We start from the raw sequence: 23,894 nt of genomic DNA, 5'->3' as shown, positions 1-23,894 counted from the left end.
AGCCAAAGGAACAGGGCCTGGGCTTAGAAGTCTCAGAGGCCAGCAGCTGCGGGGGCTGCTGGTATAGAGGCAAGAGAGGCCACGGAGACATTTGCGCTGCTGTGGGTGGGAAGGGATGAGCTGATATAATGGAGAAAGGCTTTTCTCTGCTACGAGTCTGCATCCCACATCTCTTCCCACTTACATAGCTCTGCCCAAGGTATGACTCCAGCTGGTGCCCTCCTCTCTGGCTCTCAAGCCTTGTATGTCTTCTGGTCTCTTTGATTGCTCCTTCTGGAAGTTGGCTCCGCTCCTCTAGCACTGCCCTTTGGTGTGTTGCTTTGGATTCTTGTATCTTGTTTGTGTCTCTCGTTCTTCAGATCCCCTTCTCCATCGTGTCTGTGGTGGTGTTTCCCCCATGTGAAGGGAGTAATTTCTTGGCTTTCTACCAAGTTTTATGTCTTTAATCCTGTTGAATCCTTCCTAGCCCCATGTCCTTTCCTAGTCCCCATGCAGCTTTGCTAAGGCTTTCATCCCTGCAGCCATCAACTGTCTTCTCTGAGGCAGTGCCCTTCAAATGTCAGCATTTTGTCTTTATTCTTCATGGCCAAGAAGCATCTCTGGGGTTTGACATACCCGCTCTGTCCTTCTCCTCTCCTGGCAGCCTCTGCTGCTGGGCACGTTTGATCCCTCGAGCAGGGGCCCTCATAAAATCAGCTCTGGGGCTGCATGGCTTCTCCACACTGCTCTTCTTTGCTTCCTGACTCCTTTTTTGCCCTGTGCCTCTGCTTTCTTGGTGGGAGTGGGTTGGGTTGCCCAGGGATAATGTCCTTGGATTGTGCTACTGGGTCATGTTGTGCTGGAGCTCCTTAGTTGTCCCTGCATGAGGTGTGTGATGATGTTCAGGGGACATGTCTTCTATTGGTGATGTTTGAAGGGTGCCAGGCACTTTCTGCCTCCACTTGATGAAAGCCACCATCGGGTGCAGATGTTCACCCAGAGTGGTGGAGTAGGAAGGGCTTTTGCTGCTCGCACTGCTCTGAGCACAGGGGTTGCCACAAGCAGCCATCCATCCATCCATCCATCCCTCTGTCCATCCATCCGCCTTTTGCCTTTGTGTTCACCTTCCTGCCTGCTCCCGGGGTGTCCTACGGGTGTGCACAGCCCTGCTGCTCCCTGGCAGTGTCCCAGCCTGGGACAGTCCAGCTGGCAGCACACAAGCAGCCCATCAGCAGGCCCTGGCAGCCTGGAGCTGTTACTTGGCACATTTGGGACCTTCTCCCTCAGTCCAAATAATGTCTCATGTGAATATTGTTAGTAAAAAGCTGTCATTCCTTTCCAGCAGGTAGAATGTAAGAGTAGATGAGTTCGTACAGACACACCACTCCCATGATTTCAAGAGAGTGATTAGTGTGATTAAAGGTCAGATGGGTTTATTACAGTCAGAAGTGCATTTCTGCTGCTTCAGGCTGAGATAGAGGTATCTATGGCTCCAGCCATTGTGGTAGTTCTGTAGCTTCCAGCGTAGGCTCTGGAAGGCTATCCTGTTGGTAATGGGGAATTCTCTCTCAGGGGGTGCTGTTGGGTCATGACACTGGTCCAGGACAGACAGGGATGTTCCTCGAGGGGCTCTGGTATTTTGTCTTGTCCCATGTGCCTTGATGTTGTATTTTGGTTGGTTTTTTTAACTCCCTGAGAACCTGGACTTGGAAAAAAAAAAAAAATCCCAATTAGGAATCCAAGACCAGAAGCGCTGTGGGACCAGCCTCCCCAGGAGCATGGAAGTGTGGGGTAGTGGGGCCCCTGCATAAGTACATCCTTTTTATGGAGCAACCAGAAGGATGACTTGAACAGCATGTGATGCCCACCTGGCCTCCAGGCCAGCTCTGAGCCCTCGGTGGGGTCCAGCTGTGAACCCTCAGCATCTCTTGAGCAAGATGACTTTTTAATTGTCCCTCCAAGCCAACTGGTTGGTGTGGAAAGCCTGAGGGAGCAGCGGAGGAGCTCCCTGATCCCTTCCCAGCTCTCATCAAGGCAGGAGGGGAGGATGGAGGAGGTGAAAACACAGGCACAGGTGATTAACCCCAGTACTTGCTCCCTCTTGACTTCTTTTGCCATGGAATTGCTCTGTGCAGGCACTGGGGTGCTTGGCAGCTGCAGTGGGCTTCCCTTGCTGAACCCATGGCTGCTTTCCCAGGCTAGCCGGGGTGCTCAGGGTGCAGCATCAGCGCTTCGTGTTGCTGCCAACGGCTCCTCTATGCCCCTCTTGATGGGCATAAAGCCCCTTCAGGCTCTGGATTACAGCTCCATTGTGTCTTGCCAGTCAGGACTTGCATTCTCCTCTGCAGGCTGCCTGTTTTGGATGGGAGCACTATGACCCCTTTCAGTCCAGGACAACGACTGATTTTTAATGATGGGTATCCAAGCCGGGGCCGCAGTGGCCAGCGAGGCCTGATACATGGCAAGGTGCCCTGAGCATGGTGTCCCAGGTGCTAAAATACCCTTATTTGTTGTTATTCTGCTCTTTCTCACGACATAGGATTACTCTGCTTTAGCTGGCTGTCAGTGTGAAGAACCAATGGCATTTCAAGAGGGCAGGGAATAGAAGCGGTGAAGATCTGGGCCTGGTGGGTCTGGCTCTAGCAGCATCTTTGCCTTGTTTCAGGGATGCCAGCTGAAAATCCAGCACGTCGGTTAAACATGACCCTGGTTGAACGTGACCTGTGTGCCTGCCACCCCGGCGGCTGGTTTCTGCACACGTGTGTGCAAAAGGTGCTGCTGGGGGAAGGAGGCACAGCGGCTGCTGGCATCGGATGGTGGCTTTTCAGTGGTGACTGTTTTGTGTCTCGTTTCAAAACAAGCGTTGTGCTTTGTTCGGTGGCAGAGGGAGCGGTTTCTCATTAGCTGGAATTCGGTGACCCGTGGGTATCTCTGTGTGCAGGCTGAGAAACTAAGGTTAGAGGCTAAAAACCTTCCTGGAGCTTAATTGGGCTAAAAGAAAGCTTCGGCCATGGCTGGTGTCAGCGTTCCCCTTTGCTGGGGGCTTACTTGGGTTTCGGATACAAGCTCTTGCCCTCTCTATGGTCTGGAGGAGCTGATGAAGCAGCATTTGAAGCTGGTTTTCTATGGAATGCTCTCAAGGAGGAGCATGGCTGCGGGCAGCATCATCCTGTCATATGAATTGCAAAGCCCTGCTCCCTTAGATGTGCTGGAAGCCCCCAGCCTGGCTGCAGCTCTGGGCTGTTGGGTAGCCTGCAGGTGATGAGTTATGGGCTGGCTTGGCTCTAGCTCATCTCCTCTCCCCCGGGCTGCTCAGCTTCCTGCCATCGATCGCTCCTCTGCAGCCAGCGGCTGTCAGCACAAAACCTGCTGGGTGAGACCTTGAGGCATCACATCCCTGCTGTGTCCAGCAGCGTGGGGTCTGCAAGGCGCCGCGCTTGACGCAAGGGTGTGTTGATGGCAAAGGCAGCACAGGAGAAACTGGACCCAGGAGGAGTGCCCGGGGCTTGACTCGTGCTGCATGGGGAGGTCAGTGGCAGTGAAGGTGCCTCACTTGACACCCTCGTGCTCGGGGTGTTAAAAATGGGCTGTGTTGAATGCTACAACTCTGAGCAAAGCTGCGTTATTGATCCGGTGGGTGCAGGCCAGACTCGTACTGCAGGAGGGTTCATTGGCAAGGCCCAGCGTGGGGTGGGATGTTCTCCCAGCATGGTGAAGCCCACGCTCCCAGGCAGAGCCTTGCTCAGCTCACCTTCCTCCTTGTGAATCCTATTGATTCAGGCCAGAGGCACCGAGAAACATTTGAAGCAAAGAAAGGAAAGCTGCTTTTCACCTCCAAGGCTGGGATTAAAATCCAGTGATGGTAAGTGATGGGAGCCCATGGGCTCACAGGCAAAGCTCATACCTCCTCCTCTTGCAGCTCACCAGCAGACATTTCATGTCAATGTGAGCACGTGCTGAGCTGCCTTGGGTTGGTGTGTGCGACTGTCATTGTTCTGCCTGGGGGTTGGAGAGACAGCAGCTTGATTTCAGGCACTACGAAACCTCAGGAATTGGCTTGGAGACTCTTCTGTTGCAATAGCTGTGTCCTGCAGGTGCTGATGCCTGCGTGTTCCTAGTGGGAGCTGATGGACACGAATGTCAGCCATTGCTTGAGGGACTGGCGAGAACACAACGTGCGTCAGCCAGAACAGGAGTATTGGCTTGTGCTGCTTCAAAAACATCATGTTTGAAACATGTTTGGTGGAATCCTGGGATCTGGGGAGTGAGGGGAGTTGCAGTTCTGGGACCCAGCACAAAAAGTGGAGATATTTGTCATGCCTCGTCTTAGCATGAGGAGGTTTCCATCCTGTGTGCAAGGAGACATGTGGCACTGGGAACATCTGGATGCCAGCCCCCAAAGGGCAGCGCCGTGCTCGTCCCTGCTCTCCAGCCACACTGCGTGGGACACTCGTGGTGACACCCTCCTCTTGCTCGCACACCCTCCTCTTGCTCGCTCACCCACCCAGATCATGTGATTTGGCTTATTTCTTGCTTGCTCCCCTCCTGTAATCTCCCTGTGAGGCACTGGACAGAGCTGGGTGTGTGTCTGGAAACCAGCAAGATCTCTCTTGGCAACTTGAGCAAAACCTACAAGAGGAGGAGATGAGAGCCAAGCGGGCAGCTTCCTAAACGTGCAGCCTGCAGGGGCTGGGATTGTGAAAATCATGCTAAAATAGGTCTTTAATATTACATAGAGAGAAGGAAGATGTCTCCTCTTGCCTGAGGGGTAAATAGATCTTAGACTTTGCTGCTTATCGCATCTGAAATACGTTTGTGTCACCCTGGAATAGAGCCTCTCCAGGAGCCCTGGATCCCCGGCTACAACATGTGTGTAAACCACTCCAGCTCGTGTAGTGTATGTGTGGTGTGCTGACAGGTCTCCAAACACAGTGCCTCAGGAAGGGGTGCTGCTTTTCCCCTAGATTGTAGCTGCCTGTGCCCTGTGGTCTGGACAGGGGAATGAGAGGTGATGCTTCTCAGCATGCCACCAAGGTGAGCGTCCCCTGGTGCCTCATAGTGATGCTCCCTCAGTGCTACATCTCCAGGACGTGTGTAGGTAGCTCAGGAGATGCACCCCACTTTGCAGGAACCTTGTGTCATCTCTTTCCCTCCCACCTCCTCCCCAAGCAAGTGTTACAGGTACAAGCACTGAGCACACAGCTTGGCTTCTCATGCCTTGGAGATGAATCCACAAGGACCAAATGTTGTTTGTAGCCTCAGGCTATTGGGTTTCTTGTGCAGAAGAGCTGCTTAGAAAAAGATCCAGCTCCAACTGCCATTTGTAGGTAGACTGATGCGATGAGAGAAGGATTTTTTCTTATCTGCAGGCTTCTGTGCTGAAGCTGTTCTCACATTACAAGCAATGCTCTTTACCGTGGTTGAAGTGTGGAAGAACATCAAGAGAAAATAACTCTGCCAGAATACGGCCATCCTGAGATTTACTGGTGCCTCGTCTGAACTTGGGCAAGTCCCAGACTGCTGGATGTTGGCTCTCAGGGAGAGGACGAGGATCGCTGCTGTGTCTTGGGAGCACCATGAATGTGGTGGTTGGTGATTTGGGGCCCAGCATGGGGGGGAACTGGGGTGTCAGCAGCACTTGGGTGCTGAGGGGGTGCCATGGGGAGTGATGTGGGTGCCTTGTGGTACTGACGGAAGGATGTGGGAAGGAGGCGGGCAGTGGAAGGGATGAAGGATTTTCCCGCTTGGAAAATATTGATGTGCTTAGGAACAATTTCAGTCCAGGAAGCTGTGGCCAACATCTTTCTTAAATGTTCCTATCCTTAATTCAGCTTATTCCTCCTGCTGTCACCCTCTGCAACACCCTGCATAATTCCTCTCTCTCCTTTTGATGTTTTCACCCCCCCGTGTTTGTAGATTACAACAATGTCCCCATGTAGCTGTCGCTGAACCAAGTTGTCCATATTTAGCTCTTTAATCTCCTCTTCCAAGACAGTCCCTTCAGCCTTGTTATTTTTGTTTCTCTTCTCTGAACTTCCTCCAATTTGCCTGTGTCCTTTCAAGTAATGAGATGTCCAGAGCTCAGTGCAGCTGCTGCTCTCCTGAGAAGAGCCATCAGGAAAAAAATAGGAAATTCCCTCTTCTCCCATACTGTGTCCCAGGTGACTCTGGGTTGGGAGAGGCAAGGAGGGTTTGGTGGGCAAAGTGTTGTTTGTTGCTCCTGGCTCTGCCTCAGGGTCTTCTTTGCAAGCTGGTCTCACTCCACTAGCACCTGGATTCCCGGTAGCTATGGGGAATAGGACAAGTGTAGCCAGTCCAGCTTGGTGACACTGCTTTGCACCTCAGTGCCATCTCAGTGTTGAGAGGAACCCCAGGTCACATTGCACAGACAAAGATGGAGAGGGTGGATTTAGCTTTGAAATAGATTTTTTATGATGAGGGTGCTGAGGTGCTGGCACAGGGTGCCCAGAGAAGCTGTGGCTGCCCCATCCCTGGCAGTGTTCAAAGCCAGGTTGGACACAGGGGCTTGGAGCAAGCTGCTCTAGTGGAAGGGGTCCCTGCCTGTGGCAGGGAGTTGGGACTGGATGAGCTTTAGGGTCCCCTGCAGTCCAAACCAGTCTGGGATGCTAAGATGTCATCATGGAGACAATCCCCTTCTGGATCATTGGAAGGGCCACCATGGAGTAATGCTCAACTGATTTATGCATGTCTGTAACTCTGTATCCCCACGGCTTTTCTTGCATAATGACTCCAAGTGTGACTGATGCTCTTGGATCCATTTGCAGCCCTCGGATGTTGGGATATGCAAACGATGCTGTAGTTCTGGCTGTTGTGGAAGGTACAGCTGTCCCCATGCCACATTTACAGCTTGGCTGATGTAAACAGCTGCAAGTCAAGCCCATCTTTCACCTAGAAGGTCCTTTCTAGGTCCTTCTGTGAAAACACAAGAGCCTTTTTTCACATCATCTCTTACGCTTTACCAGGTGTAAAAGTTGGTTTCTTAGCGGTGTAATAAAACTGCATCTGTGCCTGTTGGTTGTGTTGCCCATCATGTGTACTTTGTCTCAGCTGCAACAGATGAGTGGTTGCAGTGGCTTCTGGGCTGGGCTTTGTCCCTTCTCACCTGGGAGTGGGTGCTAACAGGGCAGTTGCTCTGGATACTGGGATGGATGAGGAGAAAGGTGGTCCCTGTGTGCCCAGCAGCAGAGCAACCCATCCTAGCTGAGGTAGTGTGAGCCCAGCTCATTTCTGCTGCAAGTCTTGAATCCATCTTCTCCCTTCTGCTAGAGTCCAGTTTTATACTGAGATTGTTAGTAAATCCTGAGCTGTCTCTTCTCTGGTTGACTTCTGTAATGCAGCTTTCCAACGATAAGAACTTTGTGCAGAACGCTGTGCCTGGGTGGACATGATTGATTAATGACATGGTTTAATTGTGAGCGCTCTGAGGCTGCACGTAGGTGTGTGTGCTCATGTGGCCATGCCCTGCTGCTATTGCTGCGGGCCCGGCAGCCCCAGTGTCTGGGTGGTGGAGGTTTAGACTTGCAAGAGAGAGGTGGAGAAAAATCAGGTGAAAAAATGAAGAAATAGTTGAACCAGGCAGGAGGAGCTGCGACCTTTAAGGTCATCAAGTCCAGCCTTTACCCCAAGTGCACCATTAAACCATGGCACTACATGTTACAGGAGCTGGGTATCCTCTAGGAAGAATCTGGACCTGGGTGTTTGCATGGGGACCTCTAACTGCAGTGAAACCTGCTGTCTAGGGCTCATACCTGGCATGGCGTGGTAATGCTTGCAGTAGGAACTTCAGTTCAAGCCTAATATCCTTCTCCCTAAAACCAGAGATTAACTGCTTGCTATATAGCCTCCTGGGAGTTACAGGATTACCCACACTAAGTGCAGGACAGACCTGTTGATTTGCCTAATGTTGGTGAGAAGCTCTGTCATATGTTCCTCATCCCTAGAGCTGCTTGGGTGGTCATTACCAGATGAACCTGTGGCCCTGGTGCTCAGGATCCCAATGTAGGGTGAGACAGACCCCATAGGTCTCATTGTCCACCGGGGAGTTGGCAGGGTTAAAGCGGCCTGCCACAAAGATGCTGCTTTTTCATGTGATTTCCCTCACGTCTCAGCAGATTGCTGGTTTAGGGCTGTCTCTGGCTTGGCTGTTTGCAACCTCTGTGTCCTGGTTTTATGTAGCCAGTGGTTATCAGCGGGCTTTTAACAGTGGCTGGAGCTGCATCACACACAGCAAGTGGTTCGTGAAAGGCCTCTTGGATTTATATCCTCCTTCTGGCAGATTGATGCTCTGAGGCGCTCATGAAACCTTTCATGTTCCTCCTTTGGCTGCTCTAATGTGCTGGTCAAGGAGTGCTGGTATTAACGGTGGCTGTTTGAGTGCTGCTCGGATTTAGGCAGGAATTTCATGTGGTCCAAAGCAGAAAATGCTTCTGCCTCGCTGTCGTTGCGGTGTTGGTCCTCTTGCTTCTGATCTGCGTGTGTGAAGGTCTTTTAGTGGGAGCAGTGGTTGCTTTGGAGTGGCCCGGAAATGGCAGCTGATGAATCCATCATGAGCTGGGGGGCTCAGGGACTTGAAGAGCTGTCTTCTGCAAGATTGGGTGCAGCGCTGGGACTGTGCTGGGGAGCCAGTTCCTGGGGAAGAGATCATGGCTTCCAGCCAAGAAAGCAAGAAGGTGACGTGAGTATCCATGAAGGGAGGGCTGCACTGGTGGTTGAGAAGGTCCTCAGGAAATGCATCTGCTGTGTCTCCTGTTTCTGCTTGGGTAGAGGTGTGTGGTTATCTTGTTGGGTTTGGAGGAAAGAAAAGAAATAAATGTAAGACTTTGCCCCATGGTGGTTATTCCGCTCAGCATCCTGGCTTGAGGGACATATGGCTGGTGTCAGCTGGATGCAGAAGCCATGCTTGGTGCGATGCTGGCCTTGTTGACAGTAGCATGGGCACAGTATCGGGGGCTGAATGTGAGACACTGGGTTCCCAGTGGGAAGTTGCTTGCTGTCATTGGAGCTTTCCTGCTCAGGCAGCACTGCTGGAGGTGAGGATGACTCTGGTGGCCAGAAGCAGACCCTGCATGGGACCAAAGAAGAAGGGGCCAAAGGCTGTTTTGGTCAACACGAAGGATGCTTGCAGCCATCTGTGGTCAGGCTCTATGCTTCCAACCATCTCTGCCCTCCCTTGAGTCAGACACATCTCTAGTGCATCTCTGCATTGGATCTTTCCCCTTTTCATCACCAGCCCAGCTGCTTCATGTTTTAATTCCATAAAGGAGGCGAGCATTGGTCTGGACCAGTGCACAGAGGTCCCAGCCTGGATTCCCTTTTTCCATGTTTCTCACTTGTGTCAACTGTCTCCTTTTGTCACTGCTCTTTGCTACCTTTCTCCTACTGGGGAGACCTTTCAGAGTATTTTTACCTTCTTGGAGAAGATCCGATAGTCTTGTAAGTGGTTGGAGCAGGTGACTTGGTGCCAACACGTCTGTCTTGGATACTATTCCTGGCTTTATTGAAGATGCAGTAATATGCAAGACTGTGCCTCTGTGGCGTCTGCCTCCTCTTGATCTTGAAACACTGCAAGCGCTGAGATAAGACTGGTTGTGTTCATGCAGGGATTTTATTCCCTTCTCTGCTGGGGAGAAGAAGTGGCTTGTTGGAGGTCATGCTGGGTGATACTTGCATTTATGCAGCAGTGTGGCCAGGGTTGGTACAACTGCTTGGATCACCTGGGTGTTTGGATCAGTTCCTCATCACTGGCATGGTGGGAGGTTGTAGCTTATACCCTGATACACTCATTAAGCATGACCAGGTCTGTTTTCAGCAGTGGGATGTGAGCTTCTTGCAGAAGTCCTTGTTCAGGTTTTGGTTCTTGTGGCCTGCTTACGTGTGGCCAGGGCAAACTTCCCCAGCAGGGTCCTCCCCACGTGTCTATGGTCTGTAGAAGTAACTGGCTGTTTATTTAAGCTGGCGTCTTTCCAGGGAAAGGAACCTTTGTTCTGAAACACATTTCTGGGTTTACATCTTGATGTCAGCAACCTCAGCCTCCGGTGAGGGAGAGGGGAGAGCAATGGGCAGCAGTGTCAGAATTGCTGCCCCAGACCATGCTCCTTGCTCCATGTTTTGCATCCTGCTTGTGCTGCCATCGTTGCCCTGCGCGTGGGGTTTTGTTGGAAGCTCTCATTGACTGTTTTCTTGCTGTGGTCCAGAAAAATCAAGGCAGCAATCAGTCAGGGTTCATGGTTACATACTGGAGCCTCCTCCACACTTGCTGGGGTTGTGTGCCTCCAGCATATTGGGATGTTGTTCCTGGGGAATGTGACTGGGAGCTCTGGGTGAGTCTGTTGGAGAGTACTGAGTAATGTTTACAGGTAGATTAGAGATTGAACCACTGAGGTGGTGGGCACTGGTGTGTCTTCAGCCTCTGCATATTGGGCTTTGGGGGTCAGGCTGGAGAAGATTCTGGTTCCTCTTTGAAATCCTCACTGAGGTCACTCGTGATGGGGGAGAGACACCTTGAGTGCTGCAGTTCTGAGGTTTGAAGATGCCCACCAAAGATGTTCATCACTGGATGGATCTGCTCGCCAATTATCTTTCTTCAAGGAGCTGGAAGTTCATGTTCCCAGGTCCTGCTCTGAAAAAGCAAAGCTGTTGGGGATGTGGTAATGGAGCAGGACAAGAGCTCCCAGGACATCAAAGCTCCCAAACGTTGGGCTGAGCCATGCAGTAGTGTGGGAGGTTTTGGCTGCAGCCTTGAGCAATGCAAGTCCTGGGTTCAGCTGTAACAGTTATTTTTCTCTTTCTTAGTACCCGGTGCAGTGTGATGGAACAGTTTTGATCCATGTTTTGACTCCTGGCACAGTGACTCCTGTGACCAGTACTGAGGCTCCCCCTTGCTTTTGTTGTCTGTCTCCATCTGCAGGACTTGAAGGACCCTTCTAAATAAGAAGAATGGGCCACTGTGCTGTGTAGCTTGTTGATGTGGACATACACTGGAAGCCAAGCACTATCTCAGATGCATCAGTGATCTCAATGCTGACCACTGCAAGGTCCTTGCTGACAAGCAGGGTGTAGTTCTGTGGGTGCCCTACACCATGGCATTGTTCACACTCTCTCTGTCCTTGCAGATGCACCACAGATATCTGTGCTGCTTGTTCTTCTCTGGGTTTTTGGCATCCCTGTTGGCTTTTATTGCTCAAAAATGCATTTTTCTTGCCTGGTTGACTTTGATTATTGGGAGCAAAGCAAATAAACGGGAGTGGGTGCTCTGGGTGGTTTGGGGGTTGGCATCAATATAAATATGGTGGTTTTATTTTTGCTGTGCCCTCTTCTCTTTCTCCTGTTAGCTAATTGCTGCTGTGGAGTCCCTTAATGGTGACTGATGCTAACGAAGCTGCTCTGGCACCGCTCTAAGATGGCAGGAGCTGCTTTGTGTGCATCTCTCCACGCTGGCACTGGCTGCTGTGCTTCCCTTCCCATGGGACCCTGTCCCACCTTGGAGTGTGGGTTATGTCGAGGGGTAGGTTTCAATCACCCACCCAGAGTGTAATCCCCCTGGACTGGCATCACCCGGCTGGTGGTGGATTTGCTTTTCCCCCATCGAGTAGCGCTTGTGCTGGCTGCCGCCGCTGCCTGGGCTTGGCTCCGTTCCACTTCTGTCTTCGGTAGTGGTGAAAGCACGTTCCTCGTGATGGGGAAGGCTCCACAAGGAACACAAAGGGCTTTCATTAGGGGAGGCAGCGGCAGGCGGATGCGGACGGCCAGCGCCAGTACGGGGAAGCTTCACCCCATGTAACTCTTGCAGAGGGGTTGCTGGAGGCAAACCAAGTTCTCTCCAGCAGCGAGCACGTAGCAGCCACGTTTGCACTCACCAGCATTTCATCTTAGAGACTACCTGGCAAGGGAAGAGAAAGACATTCTCCTTTTGCAGAGGGGATTTAGGGCCCAGCGGCGTTAAGTGCTTTGCTCAGGGGCTGGTGTGCGTTGGAGCTGAAAGCCAGGAGGGTGCAGGGCTTGCTTTGGGAGCTGGAGATCACAGCCCAGCCTTGCTAGCTGGAGGAGATGCGAGGGCTGCTGCTCGAGGGGATGAATGCTGCCCAGTGCCAGCACCTCCCTTGGCTGCTGGCCTGGCAGAGTGAGCTGGGTGCCTGCTCATGGTGAGGCCCAGGCTGCCTCAGCTCCCCGCAGCCCTCCTGCAGCCACCAGTGGGTCAATCTCCTGACCTTGCTCGATAAAGCAGGAGGATGAAAAGCCGTGGCACTGGGAGATAAGACACATGCAGGGAGGGATGAATTCAGGGATTGATGCATTTGTCTCTTCCTCCAGTGTGGCTTTCGGCTCTTTTCGGATGTGTCCCTGTGAGGCAGCTCTGTTCTGCCCTTACCTTGGAGAACCACCCTGGGCCCTTTTATATTGCTCTAGAGCTTCAGGCAAGGGAGCAGGAGCTGCCTGGTGTCCCCATGGCTGCTGAACGAGGCTCTGTTTGTTCCAGTGCAGAGTGAAATATGAAATCCTCTCACGCCGCCTCGCTTATTAGCGAGATCTCAGCGAGCTGCTTATTATGCACCATGGCATAATGCAGATTAGGAATGTGACCAGGCGATAATTAGCAGAGCTGGAACTGTAATTAAACACTCCTGTGCTGCGCTGGGCTTTCTGTCGCAAAGTGGGAGGAAGCTGAATGGCTTCAAACCCGCAGGTCCTCGGAGCTGCTGCTCCTGCAGTGACAGGGAGCTCCCCATCGCTGCCCGGGCTCTGTATGCTCCCACCAGCACCAGGCAGCCCTGCTGCTTCCTCTTCAGCTATTTCATTGCTGGAGCCTTGCTTTTGGTTTGCAGAAGGTGGCATTGATGAGCAATTTGTTTGCTTTAGCCCCTTCAAAAGAACGTCACTGGAGCTTATCATCTTGCTGAAGGATGGAGGCAGGTGAGCTGGAGAGGGAGCAGATGATTTTGGCAGCTTATCAGGAGCAGGATGCCAGTTCAGGATGGGAGTCTGACTGTTTGGTGGCTGTCAGCATCATTGGCCAAGGAGAGGCAGCAGCAAAGTTGGATGTGGTTGTGGACTGGTGTCTGTGTCCACCCTTGGTGACCAGCAAGCTTGGCCTCTCCAGGGTTATAATCATCTCTCCTCAGCAGGGACTTAGGAGGACATCTCTTGCTGTAGTGCCGGATGCTCTAGAGGGATCTTCCCCTGCTGATGATTTGGTTAGTTTCCTCAGTCTCCTTTTCTTCTGAGGTTCCTTGGTGTCTTAACAAGATCATAAACCATAGAGGAGGTCTGAGCAGAGGAAGAGCAGCTAGCCCCAGAACTGCTGCACATCCTCATGAGCCATGGCGAGGGGATGACTGCCTGCAGCTGGCTTGGCTGATGAACCCTGAAGGACAGGAAGGTCTCCACCCTACCTTTCCCTTGGCCAGCAGCAAAATCAGCCCATCAGCCATCCTTCTCCCAACACTGCTGCAATCTGCTAGCATGGCAGCGTGGCCAAGGACTTTGGCTTGTCAGCAGCAGGGTGACTTGGCCATGGTTTCACTTGGCAGTTTGGCTTGTTGGCTTTCCAAGCCCAGCTCTGGCCATGAGATGTGATTTCCATGCACAAGGAGGGCTCGATGACTGGCGCGTTGGCCTTCGCTGTCTGCCGGATCAGGCTCTGAATTGGACACTTAGCAGAGAAGAGGGATGTGATCTGAACATCTGCATCTTCAGGTGGTCCCAGGTTGGGGTTGGGAGGGGGACGATGTTGGTTTTGATGGATGCTGGAGGGAGGCTGCTCCTTGTTGGTCCTGTCCTGCCAGTTGTTTTTTTTTTCTAATGAGCTATCAGGTCCAAAATCACTGACTGCATTAACATCTGAGCCGTAGCCAGAGGCATCCTCGCTGGGGATGATTACTCTGGCAAAAGTCGTTGGGGAAGGAACTTGGCACAAACTCTTTGAAGCAGGAAAGCAGATATCTCCTGCGGAGAGCCTTTTGGGTGTGATCTGTGTGACTACAAAGTGCCTACTCTTTAGGGTTACGTGTGTATGGGCATGCCAGGATGGGAGAAACCTGCGAGATCCTTGTCCTGTGATGGGGTGTGGGACTTGAACTGCCTGCTGGCGCAGGCATTGGGAAGGTGGCAGCCTGGGCTTGAGGTTCTCCAGGAATGTGGGTGCCTGTTGATACTTGTTCTCCTTCCCACATTCCCAGCGGTGACCGGCATGTTTCTCCTTCCCCACAGATGGAGTCTCCGGTCTCCACGCCTGCAGTGCTGCCCTTGCACCTCCTTGTCCCCGTTGTCAACAATGACATCTCGTCGCCTTGCGAGCAGATCATGGTACGCACGCGCTCGGTGGGAGTGAACACCTGCGACGTGGCCCTGGCCACCGAGCCTGAGTGCCTGGGCCCCTGCGAGCCTGGGACCAGCGTCAACCTGGAGGGCATCGTCTGGCAAGAGACAGAAGATGGTAAGTGTCACCGGAGAGCTTTTTGCTCTCCTACGATATCATTATGGAGTTGTGGCAATCCCTCCCTTCCTGTGTCCCTGCTCTGTTGCTTGTTGGCACGGCCTGGGCTTTCCCCTCACTGTCTGGGTGGCCAGGACCGAGGAGCTGCGTGGGAGCAGCCCTTAATCTGTCCAGCAAAGGGAGTAATGGGCCAAAACTTGTGTCAGACCAATGCATTGCGATGCCCCCTTGCCCAGACTTTGGGCGAAAGAACTAAGCTGCCATTTCTTTGCATTCGTACGAGAGCTGACTTGTTCTGGAGGTGCCAGCAGAGGGGCAGTGCCAGCCTGCACGGGAGCTCATTGGAGTTGACTTTGGTTCTGCTTGGCAACCCACAGGTCTGTCACAAACCTGCTCAAACCCTGGGAGGCAGCAGCAATCTCCCGCTGGCTTAAAACACCCCAGCGGAGCTTTCAAATGGACTCGGCGGGAGATCAGGCTCTCGCCTCTCATGCCAAGCCAATCCAATCTTGTTTTCCGCTGGAGCTCGTCTCATCTGTGCACAGCTTGCTTTGCTTTCTCAGGGTCTTTGATGGGTTTTTGTTGCTGTTGGGGCTCTGCCAAGTAATGCAGGGATGAATAGGTGGCTCAGTGGACCACGGCGAGTGCTGGAACCTGGCCTTCCCTCCAGTCTTGTTGAGATGCTGGAGGTTTCTGCTTCTAGAGGCTTAGGGGAAGCTCCTCATATTTGTGTCTGACTTCAGCTCGGGCTGGAAGCAGAATGAGAGCCCAGAAGCACAAAGGTGAGAAAGACCAGTGGTGTGGAAGTTCATCTCAGTTGGGTATCCAAGAGCTCCTCTTGGGCATCTGCTCCTACTCTTCCATCACTGTGGTGTGCAGAGAATGAAGCTGTTGTTGGCCTTTAGTCACCGGCTGCTCCTCACTGGAACTGTCTTTGTTATCTCTGATGGGAGCTGAACTGAAACCTGCATTCCCAAGAGCTGCTACCATGGGGATTCCCTTCTTGTCACGTGCTCTGGGAAGCTGGGGATGGGCTCAGTTTGCCTTTCTTTTCTCCCCACTGGGAAATTGGTTTTGAAATGATGGTTGGTGGAGGGCCAAGTGCTGTGATGGCCCTTGATGTAGGGGTGGTGAGCACTGAAGTCATTCCCATTAGGAAAAGCATCATGACCTGAGCTATCTGGGAAGAGGGAAGTGGATGGATCATGCTGGAGCAGGTTGGGATGTGCTAGGTTGGAAATGGGGACCTCCACATTCCTTTGCCCTCTCTGCTTCACTGTCCATTCTGAATGGAAAAACTTGTCTGGAATGAGGCAGCCGGGAGCTGTTAAGTGTTGGGTTTTCTCTGCTGCTCCAAGGCAGAAGGATGCCACACATTGTAAAATTGGGCCCAAGGATCCTCATCTTTGGGCTCTGCTTGCTGGTGGGGACAAGGAAGCAGCAGCAGGAGTGTTCAGGAGCCTGGCTCTGGGCACCCCAGGGCTGGGGTGTCTCCGGGGGAGATAAGCTTAGAGGAAACCTGCAGGAGGTCTGCTGAGCTGCCAGCGCACAGGCAGGGCTTGTTCTGTGTCTGCAGAGCCTGATGGCTTTACAGGATGCAGTACCTTCAGCTAGGGAAACTGGGGCACATCTGGGCTGAGTACTAGGGCATCGGCACCCCCTGCTTCTGGGGCTGCATTCAAAGGTGTGTGAGGGCTCCATCCCTGGCAGTGTTCAAGGTCAGGTTAGACAGAGCCTTGGGTGACGTGGTCTAGTGTGAGGTGTCCCTGCCCATGGCAGGGGGTTGGAGCTGGATGACCTTACTTTTCCAACCCAAACTATTCTACGATTCTGCAAGAGGCTCGTGGTGGGCAGAGGAGCCCGCATGGCTGTGCAAGGAGGGATGAGCACAGCGTCCCTGCGGCAGAGAACACAGAAACATCCTCTGCACCCACTGCCAGTTCCTGGTTGAGAGGCAATTACATGGGAGCTGTTCTGGTTTCTCCTCTCTTTTCTGCTGCATCTCACCCCACAGTGAAGCTCTGTGGCCCATGTGCTTGTCCATCGGCATTACCCCTCGCTCCCACAGACGCCGTTCCGGAGCGTGCCCAGGAGGCTCCCTGCCCTTTCCCGCAGCCTGCCTATTCTTAGTCTGCTGTAATTCATGCAAAGGTCCTTCTCTGACGGCTGCTGCTTGGTTGCCACCTTTGGGAACAATGATTTTCATGGCCAGCCCTTCAGGAGACAAACCCTGGTGCTGCCTTTTGTCACTTCTGGTCCACTGTGAGCATTGGCTTTTGTTGTAGTGGCATTTCTTGTCCTTGAGTGAAAAGTCAGGGTGAAACCATCCTGTTTTCCTGCTTGTTATCTCTCTCCTGCCTTTCTGGTTTTAATGGTGGGGGTAAAGGGCGATGCCAAGTTGATGCTGGACCTGCCTGTCCAAGGCTGGAGCTTGTGAAATACACAGAGATGCAGCAAGCATCTCCCAAAGGATACAGGAGGAGATAGCTACACCAAGGGCTTGTCTGTGAAGCCAAATGAGGTGCCTTCAGTACGTGTGAGCCCAGCAGTGTGCCTGGAGACTATCCCAAAGATTTCCAGGGAGATCCATCTCTCACCGTGCTGCTTGTGATGCTGCAGCCTTGCTGGACTGCTCAGAAGAACCCGGAGCATCAGGAGCAGCTCTTGGCTTGCACCAAGCATCCTTTCCAGTGGTAGAAAGGAGCTTACTGGCTCAACTGCTTTCTCCTCAGGGGTGGCATCCCTGAATCCACTGGAGTATGCTGGCAAAAGGTTATTTGGTCTGAGGCAGTTGCTGTTCACCAGGTTGTGTGCCCCGAAGAAGCCCATGGTTTGTTGGAGGTGTCTTCCTGCCTTGAAGGCCTCTGGAAGGGGTTGGGGAGAGGAAGGCAATGTAGTTCTTTTCTGCCCTTGGGAGAAAGGCTGCCAAAGCTATGGCTTTAGGAGCCTTTAGGCAGGTTGGAGCAACCTCGGGAGGGCAAGCTGAAGCTGACCCATCTGAGATAGGAGCATGAAGCTCTGAGGAGCCCCATGATGTCCCTCCTGCCTTGAACACCAGCTTTGTCCTCTCCCCTCACTAGAAACATGCTGCAAGATTGTGATTGCCACCAAAGGCGTCCTGGTGCGCTCCCACCACCAAGTATCTCTGGGCTTTTGGTGTGTCTCCGCCACTGCTCCAGGCTGGTGTTGGGCTGAGGTGTGTTCTTGCTGGTGGTGACACCGGTCATACATGCTGTCTGGCATCTGTGCTGGTGACACTGTCCCTTTGCCAAGCCCATCTTGTGTAGGGATGTCTTATGGAAACACCTTTGGTGAGGAGCAGCTGTCTCAGCAGTTCCCCTCATTCTGTTGGGTGTGATTTCGTTCTGCAGGAACTATGGACTGGTCTAATGACATGCAAAAGGATTGCTCTTTGCTGCCCCATTAGCTGCCAGGTCTCCTCCATCCTCAATGGAGCTGGTCACCTGGCTCAGAGCACATCATCTCCTCACCTCTGCTTGTGGTGAATGGAGCAGGTCCCAGCACCACACTGGTGCTTTGTGCAACTGAAACAGGCTGTCATCTGATGCACAAAACCTTCCAGCAGCAAGGATCATGGTGCAGCACCACCAGGAAAACAGCAACAACTCTGTATCCCTTCCTCCAGCTCCGTGCTGGAGCTGGGGCAGTGGGTCAGCCATGGTGAGCTTTGTGTTTGGATTGCCCTTCTGTAAACATCTCTTGTGGGTCTGGTGGAGCATCCTTGAGGTCTGCAGGTGCCAGCATGGACATGTCTTTGCTTGGAGCAGGAGAGATGCAGTAGACTGGGAGAGGATAGGGAAGGATTGGAAGCTAAGAGCAAAGACTGGAAGGTTTTACCATAACTGTGAGGAAGCTTGACCCCAAATTTGATAGCCTTGCAGGTTGAACATGCTGCGTGGCCATTACCCACAGCCTTCAGTTGCGCCTCTGTTTGCTCTTTGCCCCTGGGGATGTTGTAAAAGCTGAACGTGCTAAGATTGCACTGCTTATGGGTAGGTTTAGGGGCTTCAAACTGTCTCCTGCAGCATGTTCCTGTCTTCTTAGCTGTGTGTGCTTGAACCCAGAAACAGGAGGTGAGTTTTTAAGGCTGATGCAGCAAGGGTGAGGAGTGGGAATATGGATTTCTCATTTGTTTTAATGGCCTTTCCCAAATTAATGAGGGGTTGTAAATCCCCTCCAGAGTGGCTGAACTGATGCAAAGCCTCCTAAAGCCGTGCCAGCACGGCTGTGACCACTCTCATCTTCACATCGTCCAGCACCTCGCACTGGTGGGAGCATGCTCCAGCATCGCTCAGTGTCTCTGGCGCCGTGGGGGTTGCTGGTGTTTCGGGCTCCTGCCTTACACCCTCCTCCTGGTTCAGCAGCGGGTAGGAGGCTGCGAGCCCCCGAGCACAGTGCTGCGGGTCTGTTGGTGTAGAGCAGCACAGCTTTATTATGTGTCATTCCCCAGCGCTCCCCCGGCGCCACCGCTTCGTGTCTAATAGCTACTGGCTTGACAGTGTGGGGAGCAGGAGGAGGGCTAATGCACCGCTTATCGCTCCTGAAGCATCTGTCAGCTTTGGACAGAGGCTGTTTTATCAATAGGTGAGCAATATTCTGCTCCAGACAGGACTATTGCTCGCTTCCATCTCTGTAGCTGCCCCAGGTAATACCAGCTGGGGCTCCTGCCTTAGCTGCTGAGCCATGGATTAAAGGACTTGTTTACAAGGAGGCTCTCGAGCTGCAAGCTGCTCTGTCGTGCTTTCCCGGGAGCTAAATAGAGTTTGATTCCTCTGCCTCCCTTCTCCAGGAGCGCGAGGATGGATGTCTGGGGGGCTCGTGGGGCTCGGTGCTGTGGCTATGCTCTGCCCCCCCGCTAAGCCTTGAGAGGCACAAGGGTTCCCAAAATCCTGGAGGTATCCTGGGGTGCGAATTGACTGAGCTGACCATGAGCAGCTTGTGCCCAGGCAGGCAGGAAGCACCCAGCCTCCTGGCCTGTATCAGCACCAGTGTGGCAGCAGGGCCAGGGCAGGGACCAGTGTGGCAGCAGGCCCTACAGTGGGCACTGGTGAGGCCACACCTCGAATCCTGTGTTCAGTTCTGGGCCCCTCACTACAGGAGAGACATTGAGGTGCTGGAGCGGGGCCAGAGAAGCGCGATGGAGCTGGTGCAGGGCCTGGAGCACAAGTGTGATGGGGAAGGGCTGAGGGACCTGGGGGGTTCAGTCTGGAGAAGAGAAGGCTCAGGGGGGACCTGATCGCTCCCTACAACTGCCTGACAGGATGAAGCCAGGAGGGCCTGGGCTCTGCTCCCAAAGAACAAGGGATGGGACAAGAGGAAACAGCCTCAAGCTGCACCAGGGCAGGTTTAGATGGAGCTGAGGAACAATTCCTGCCCCAGAGGGTGCTCAGGCATTGGAACAGGCTGCCCAGGGCAGGGCTGCAGTCACTGTCCCTGCAAGTGTTCACACAGCGTGGAGACAGGGCCTCAGTGCCATGGGTTAGTGGTGGCCTGGGCAGTGCTGGACAACTGTTGGACTTAATGATCTTTAAAGTGTTTTCCAGCCGGGTTGATTCTGTGATTCTATGGTGCTTCGGGCCACAAAGAGGGAGCTGCAGTCCCTAGTCCCACATGGGTGCTGGCTTGTGTGGGTTGCAGTGGGATGTGCCGTTCTCTTGCAGGATGATGGCAGGACCTCAGTCATAGCCACATCAACACTGTTACCAAAGGTGGACATGTGCTGTGGAGTTTGGGCACATGACTACTACCCTCTGCATGCGACCATCCAGCAATTCCTCATTCTCTAAACAATCCATCCATCGAATCCATATCTCTCCAATAACCTCTCCTTCGAGTGGGGAATGCCACCAGTCATCGTCCCATTGCCTTGCAGAGATCCTCTGCACCCCAGAACTAGTGGAAGGCTAGTGGAATGTCCTCTCTAACTGCAGAAGCAACATCTCCTTGTTCCCCACAAGGCTGCTGGATACGCTCCTCCAACTGCTCTAGCAGTCCCTGGGATGCTTGAGGACCTGGCCTTGCTGGAGGTGGCTCAGTAGGATTGTGCCTGGGGTGTTGAGCCATGGGGTGAAGTGGCCCTGCATGGGTCTGAGAACATCCCCGCTCAATGTTGGTGCTTGGCACTGTGGTTTCTCCTCAGGGTTTGGAGATGTTCTTGGCTAGGCTTTGGGGCTACATCTTTGCAAAGAGGGGAAACTTGACTGGGGGGATCTGGGACACATTTTCCCCTGATATCATAGCTCCTGGTGCCCATGACCCTGGTCTGCAAGCAGATGCTACCACATGCGTCTTAACGTGAGAGAACTGTGCCCCAGCAGGGACTATCCATTGGAAAGGCTTAGTCTGGTGTGATTTAGGGCTGTGTTGGGATGGAGGGCTTCATGCAGCATTGTCCATCCTCTGTCCCCACCAGCTGGGTGCACCTACCAAGCCTGAGCTCCCCCAATGCGGGGACCCTACGAGGACCAGGTGGTACTTTTTTGCCTCCCTCCTGTTCCTTTCATCTCATTTTCTGTTTTTACAGGATTATCTCATATGTTGCCTCCTAGACAGCAGCCTGGCACCGTCCACCCACTGTTAATTTTTCCTGCCAGAGTATAACTGCGGTGATGTGAATGCTCAGTGCACAGGATGCTGAGTGTTTGCACCCAGATTTGGGTGCTGTCAATTGCTTAGGAGCTTCAAGGGTGTCACCTTGCTGTGAAACCGGATAGGACCAGAGTTATCCAAGTGGGATTCCTCTGCAAGAGCATTGCCGCTGGCTCTTTGTGCATGAGCATCTCGAGGCTGGGGGATGCAAGGGCATTGCCTCCTGGCTGCCCGCCCTTGCCCTGCCCATGCTGCTCATCATCCTGCCGCAGGAGGGGGACACGCGGGTGGAAAAAGCTGCTTAGGATCTATCCCCGGGGTTTAAATTGTCCTGGGTTATTGTTGGAGGATTAGGAGGGGATTTGGTATGATTGGTTGCAGCGAGTTAAATATAGGCTGGTGTGTGCTGGAGGGTTGATGCTCCAGCAGGGGAGGGAGGGACGCTATGTGCTGGCTCACTTCACCCCTTCATCTTTCATCTGGCTCCTGTGATTGTGGTGGTGGGGAAAAAGAAAATGCCAGCACATCCTTTCTGATCTCACACACTGGCTGCAGGATGCACGAGAGGCTCCAGTGGCTTGTCGTGCAGTTAACTTCCAGCAGCACATGTGGGGTCGTCGGCGTCAAAGAAGGATTGAACCGGTGCTGGCTGTGCAGCAGGGAGAGCAGAGGGAACTGGACGTGGTCTGGATTAAGGCTGCTGGTACCTCAGCAGCTGCTTACTCCTTCTGCACCTCCTGGGAGCATCCTGCAACAGGTCCATGGAGGTGTCCTGGGGATGGTGGGTTTGGGTTGGGGCACAGGATGTAGCCAGCACCTTCCTTCCCTGGGTTTTAAAGAAAAAGGGGACAAGTTTCTGCCTGCCCAGAAAAGCCTCATTAGGAGGAATGGAGGTAGAAGACCATCTTCCTGTTGCACTCCTTGGGATGCCTAGGATCATCATCCCTTCTTTCTCATGAGTCTTTCCCTGTGTGGTACTGTGGGCTCCCAGCAGTTCGTTCTGCCGCAGGGAAAGTCATCTCCAGTGTCACTTCCTGGGCATGTCCTTGTTAAGGCAGGTCCCCAGCACCTTCTTCCAAATGCAGGACCCAGCCTCTCCTCACCAGCATGAGCTGGCTAGAGCCCATGTGCTGACACTGTCTTCCCGTGACCTGCTCCCACTGGAGCACCCAGCATTTACCAGAAGAAGAATGAGAAAACCTGCATTTCGTTTCTCTTTCTGAAGGAGCCCCACATGTTGGACCTCATCTCTGTATATTATCCGCTCAAAGCCTGCAGCTGCCTGCTGGCACAGCACAACAGGGAGCACGGGCTGAGATTTATAAAGGTACTCCAGGCACAGCTGCTCCAGGCTCCCTCCGCTCCGTCCATCTCCCAGGCTGCTCGGCTGTGCATCTTGGTGCGCTCATCAACCCTTGCAAACGAATTTCCTGTCTCCTGAGTGTTACGTTGCTCAGATAAATGTACTCAGCACAACGGACTCTGCTCCTGGTCAGATCAGTTCTGCAGCAGTCAGAGTGGTCCATGGCAGGAGGAAATATCCACAAAGCTGAGTGATGCTGCGGATCATGGATGATGCTGCAGATCATTCTCCACCTCCAAGAATCGATGCCAGGGGTCTGTGTCCTCAGTGCAGGTGTGAGCCAGGCTGCTTCTCTTAAATGGCCGTGAAAAAGCTGAAGCCACCTGGTTTTCAAAATGTGCAGTTCCTCTGCTGCATGATGGGAGGAGATGTGGCCTGATGGATGGTTCTCCAGGCAGAGATATAGGGCTGATGAGTATCCTCGGGGGGGATGTCAGGGGGTGTGGGGGGTGTGTGTACGTGCGGGACCAAAGCAAAGTGGGAGGGTTGTTGCCCCAGCTTTCTGTTTTCCTTCCAGTGGTAGTCACTGCATGGGGATGCTGGTATCAGCTTGCCATCTAGTGGCAGTAACAGCCTTTTCCGGGAGACCATGAGGTTCATGGCTGCACATGGCCGGTCAGAGCAATACTGGGGGGTCTGCTGCTCCGTGTTGGGGTGCGCAGCCTTGCTGGGGCGGTCTGCATTTCTCTCGGGGGGTACCCAGCCCTGACTCCCCAGAGATTGCCTTCCCTACCCTACTTGAGTGCATGTGGAGCAATGTGGATCTTCACACACACCCCCCCCTCTCCAAATCCTGCAGCCCTTTGGGGGTCAGTTGTTTTAGCATCCCCATGAAAACAGGGAAGAACACTGAGTGGCTCAAGAAAGAGAGGTTGGGCAGGCTTTGGGGAGAGCCGTGCTGAGAGAGGGCCTGCAGTGCCCATCTTGGTGCCCCTCCAGCCTAGAGCCTGGAGTCTCACCACGGAGCCCAAGACCCCTTGTTCACCTTCCTCGAGCCCTAGAGCTGAGTTCTTCCTCCTGCCTGTCTCAAACAGTAGATCCCGCTTTACCCTTGATGTCCAAGGAAGGGCAGGACACCATGGGGTCACGCCTGGCCCTGCCTGACCCTCTCCCCTCACCTTACAGGTATGCTGGTGGTCAACGTCACCTGGAGGAACAAGACATACGTGGGGACGCTGCTCGACTGCACGCAGCATGACTGGGCACCTCCACGGTAAGCAGTCCCCGTCACCCAGGTGCAGGGGACAGCCGCAGCCACCCGCATCCAGTCTGCTCTGCCCTGTGCTCGTGGGGCTGCCTTTGGGGGCTGCATCTCCTCCTTGCCCAGCCGGGCTGCTCCCGCGGCTGTTTGTTCCCTGTGGTCACAGGATGCCTTGTCCTGGAGTCTTGGAGGAGGTTGAGGGTTTGGCAATGGGCCCCTCTGGTTCTTTTTTCCTGGCCAGTGCAGGGGTGAGCCTGCTGGATTGATAGAGAGGGGAGGAAGGGGGTCAC

At 53.4% G+C, this 23,894-nt stretch overlaps 1 protein-coding gene across 2 annotated transcripts in view; it reads left to right on the top strand.

Moving 5' to 3' along the window:
- ZNF609 (zinc finger protein 609) overlaps positions 1-23,894 on the top strand; it is a 53,942-nt gene that overhangs the window by 24,142 nt on the left and 5,906 nt on the right. For both annotated transcript variants that reach the window (XM_057422091.1, XM_057422092.1), the window contains exons 2-3: positions 14,206-14,431; positions 23,529-23,616. In XM_057422091.1, the coding sequence (XP_057278074.1) occupies positions 14,206-14,431; positions 23,529-23,616 (314 nt within the window). The remainder of the gene's footprint in view (positions 1-14,205; positions 14,432-23,528; positions 23,617-23,894) is intronic.

Source organism: Pezoporus wallicus, unplaced genomic scaffold (genome assembly GCF_028554395.1).
Source record: "Pezoporus wallicus isolate ANWC-B61680 ecotype Strahan unplaced genomic scaffold, APGP_CSIRO_Pwel_v1 contig_8476, whole genome shotgun sequence".
Taxonomy (NCBI): Eukaryota; Metazoa; Chordata; class Aves; order Psittaciformes; family Psittacidae; genus Pezoporus; species Pezoporus wallicus.
Note: the sequence above shows the minus strand (reverse complement) of the source record. Positions and strands in the feature narration are given on the sequence as shown.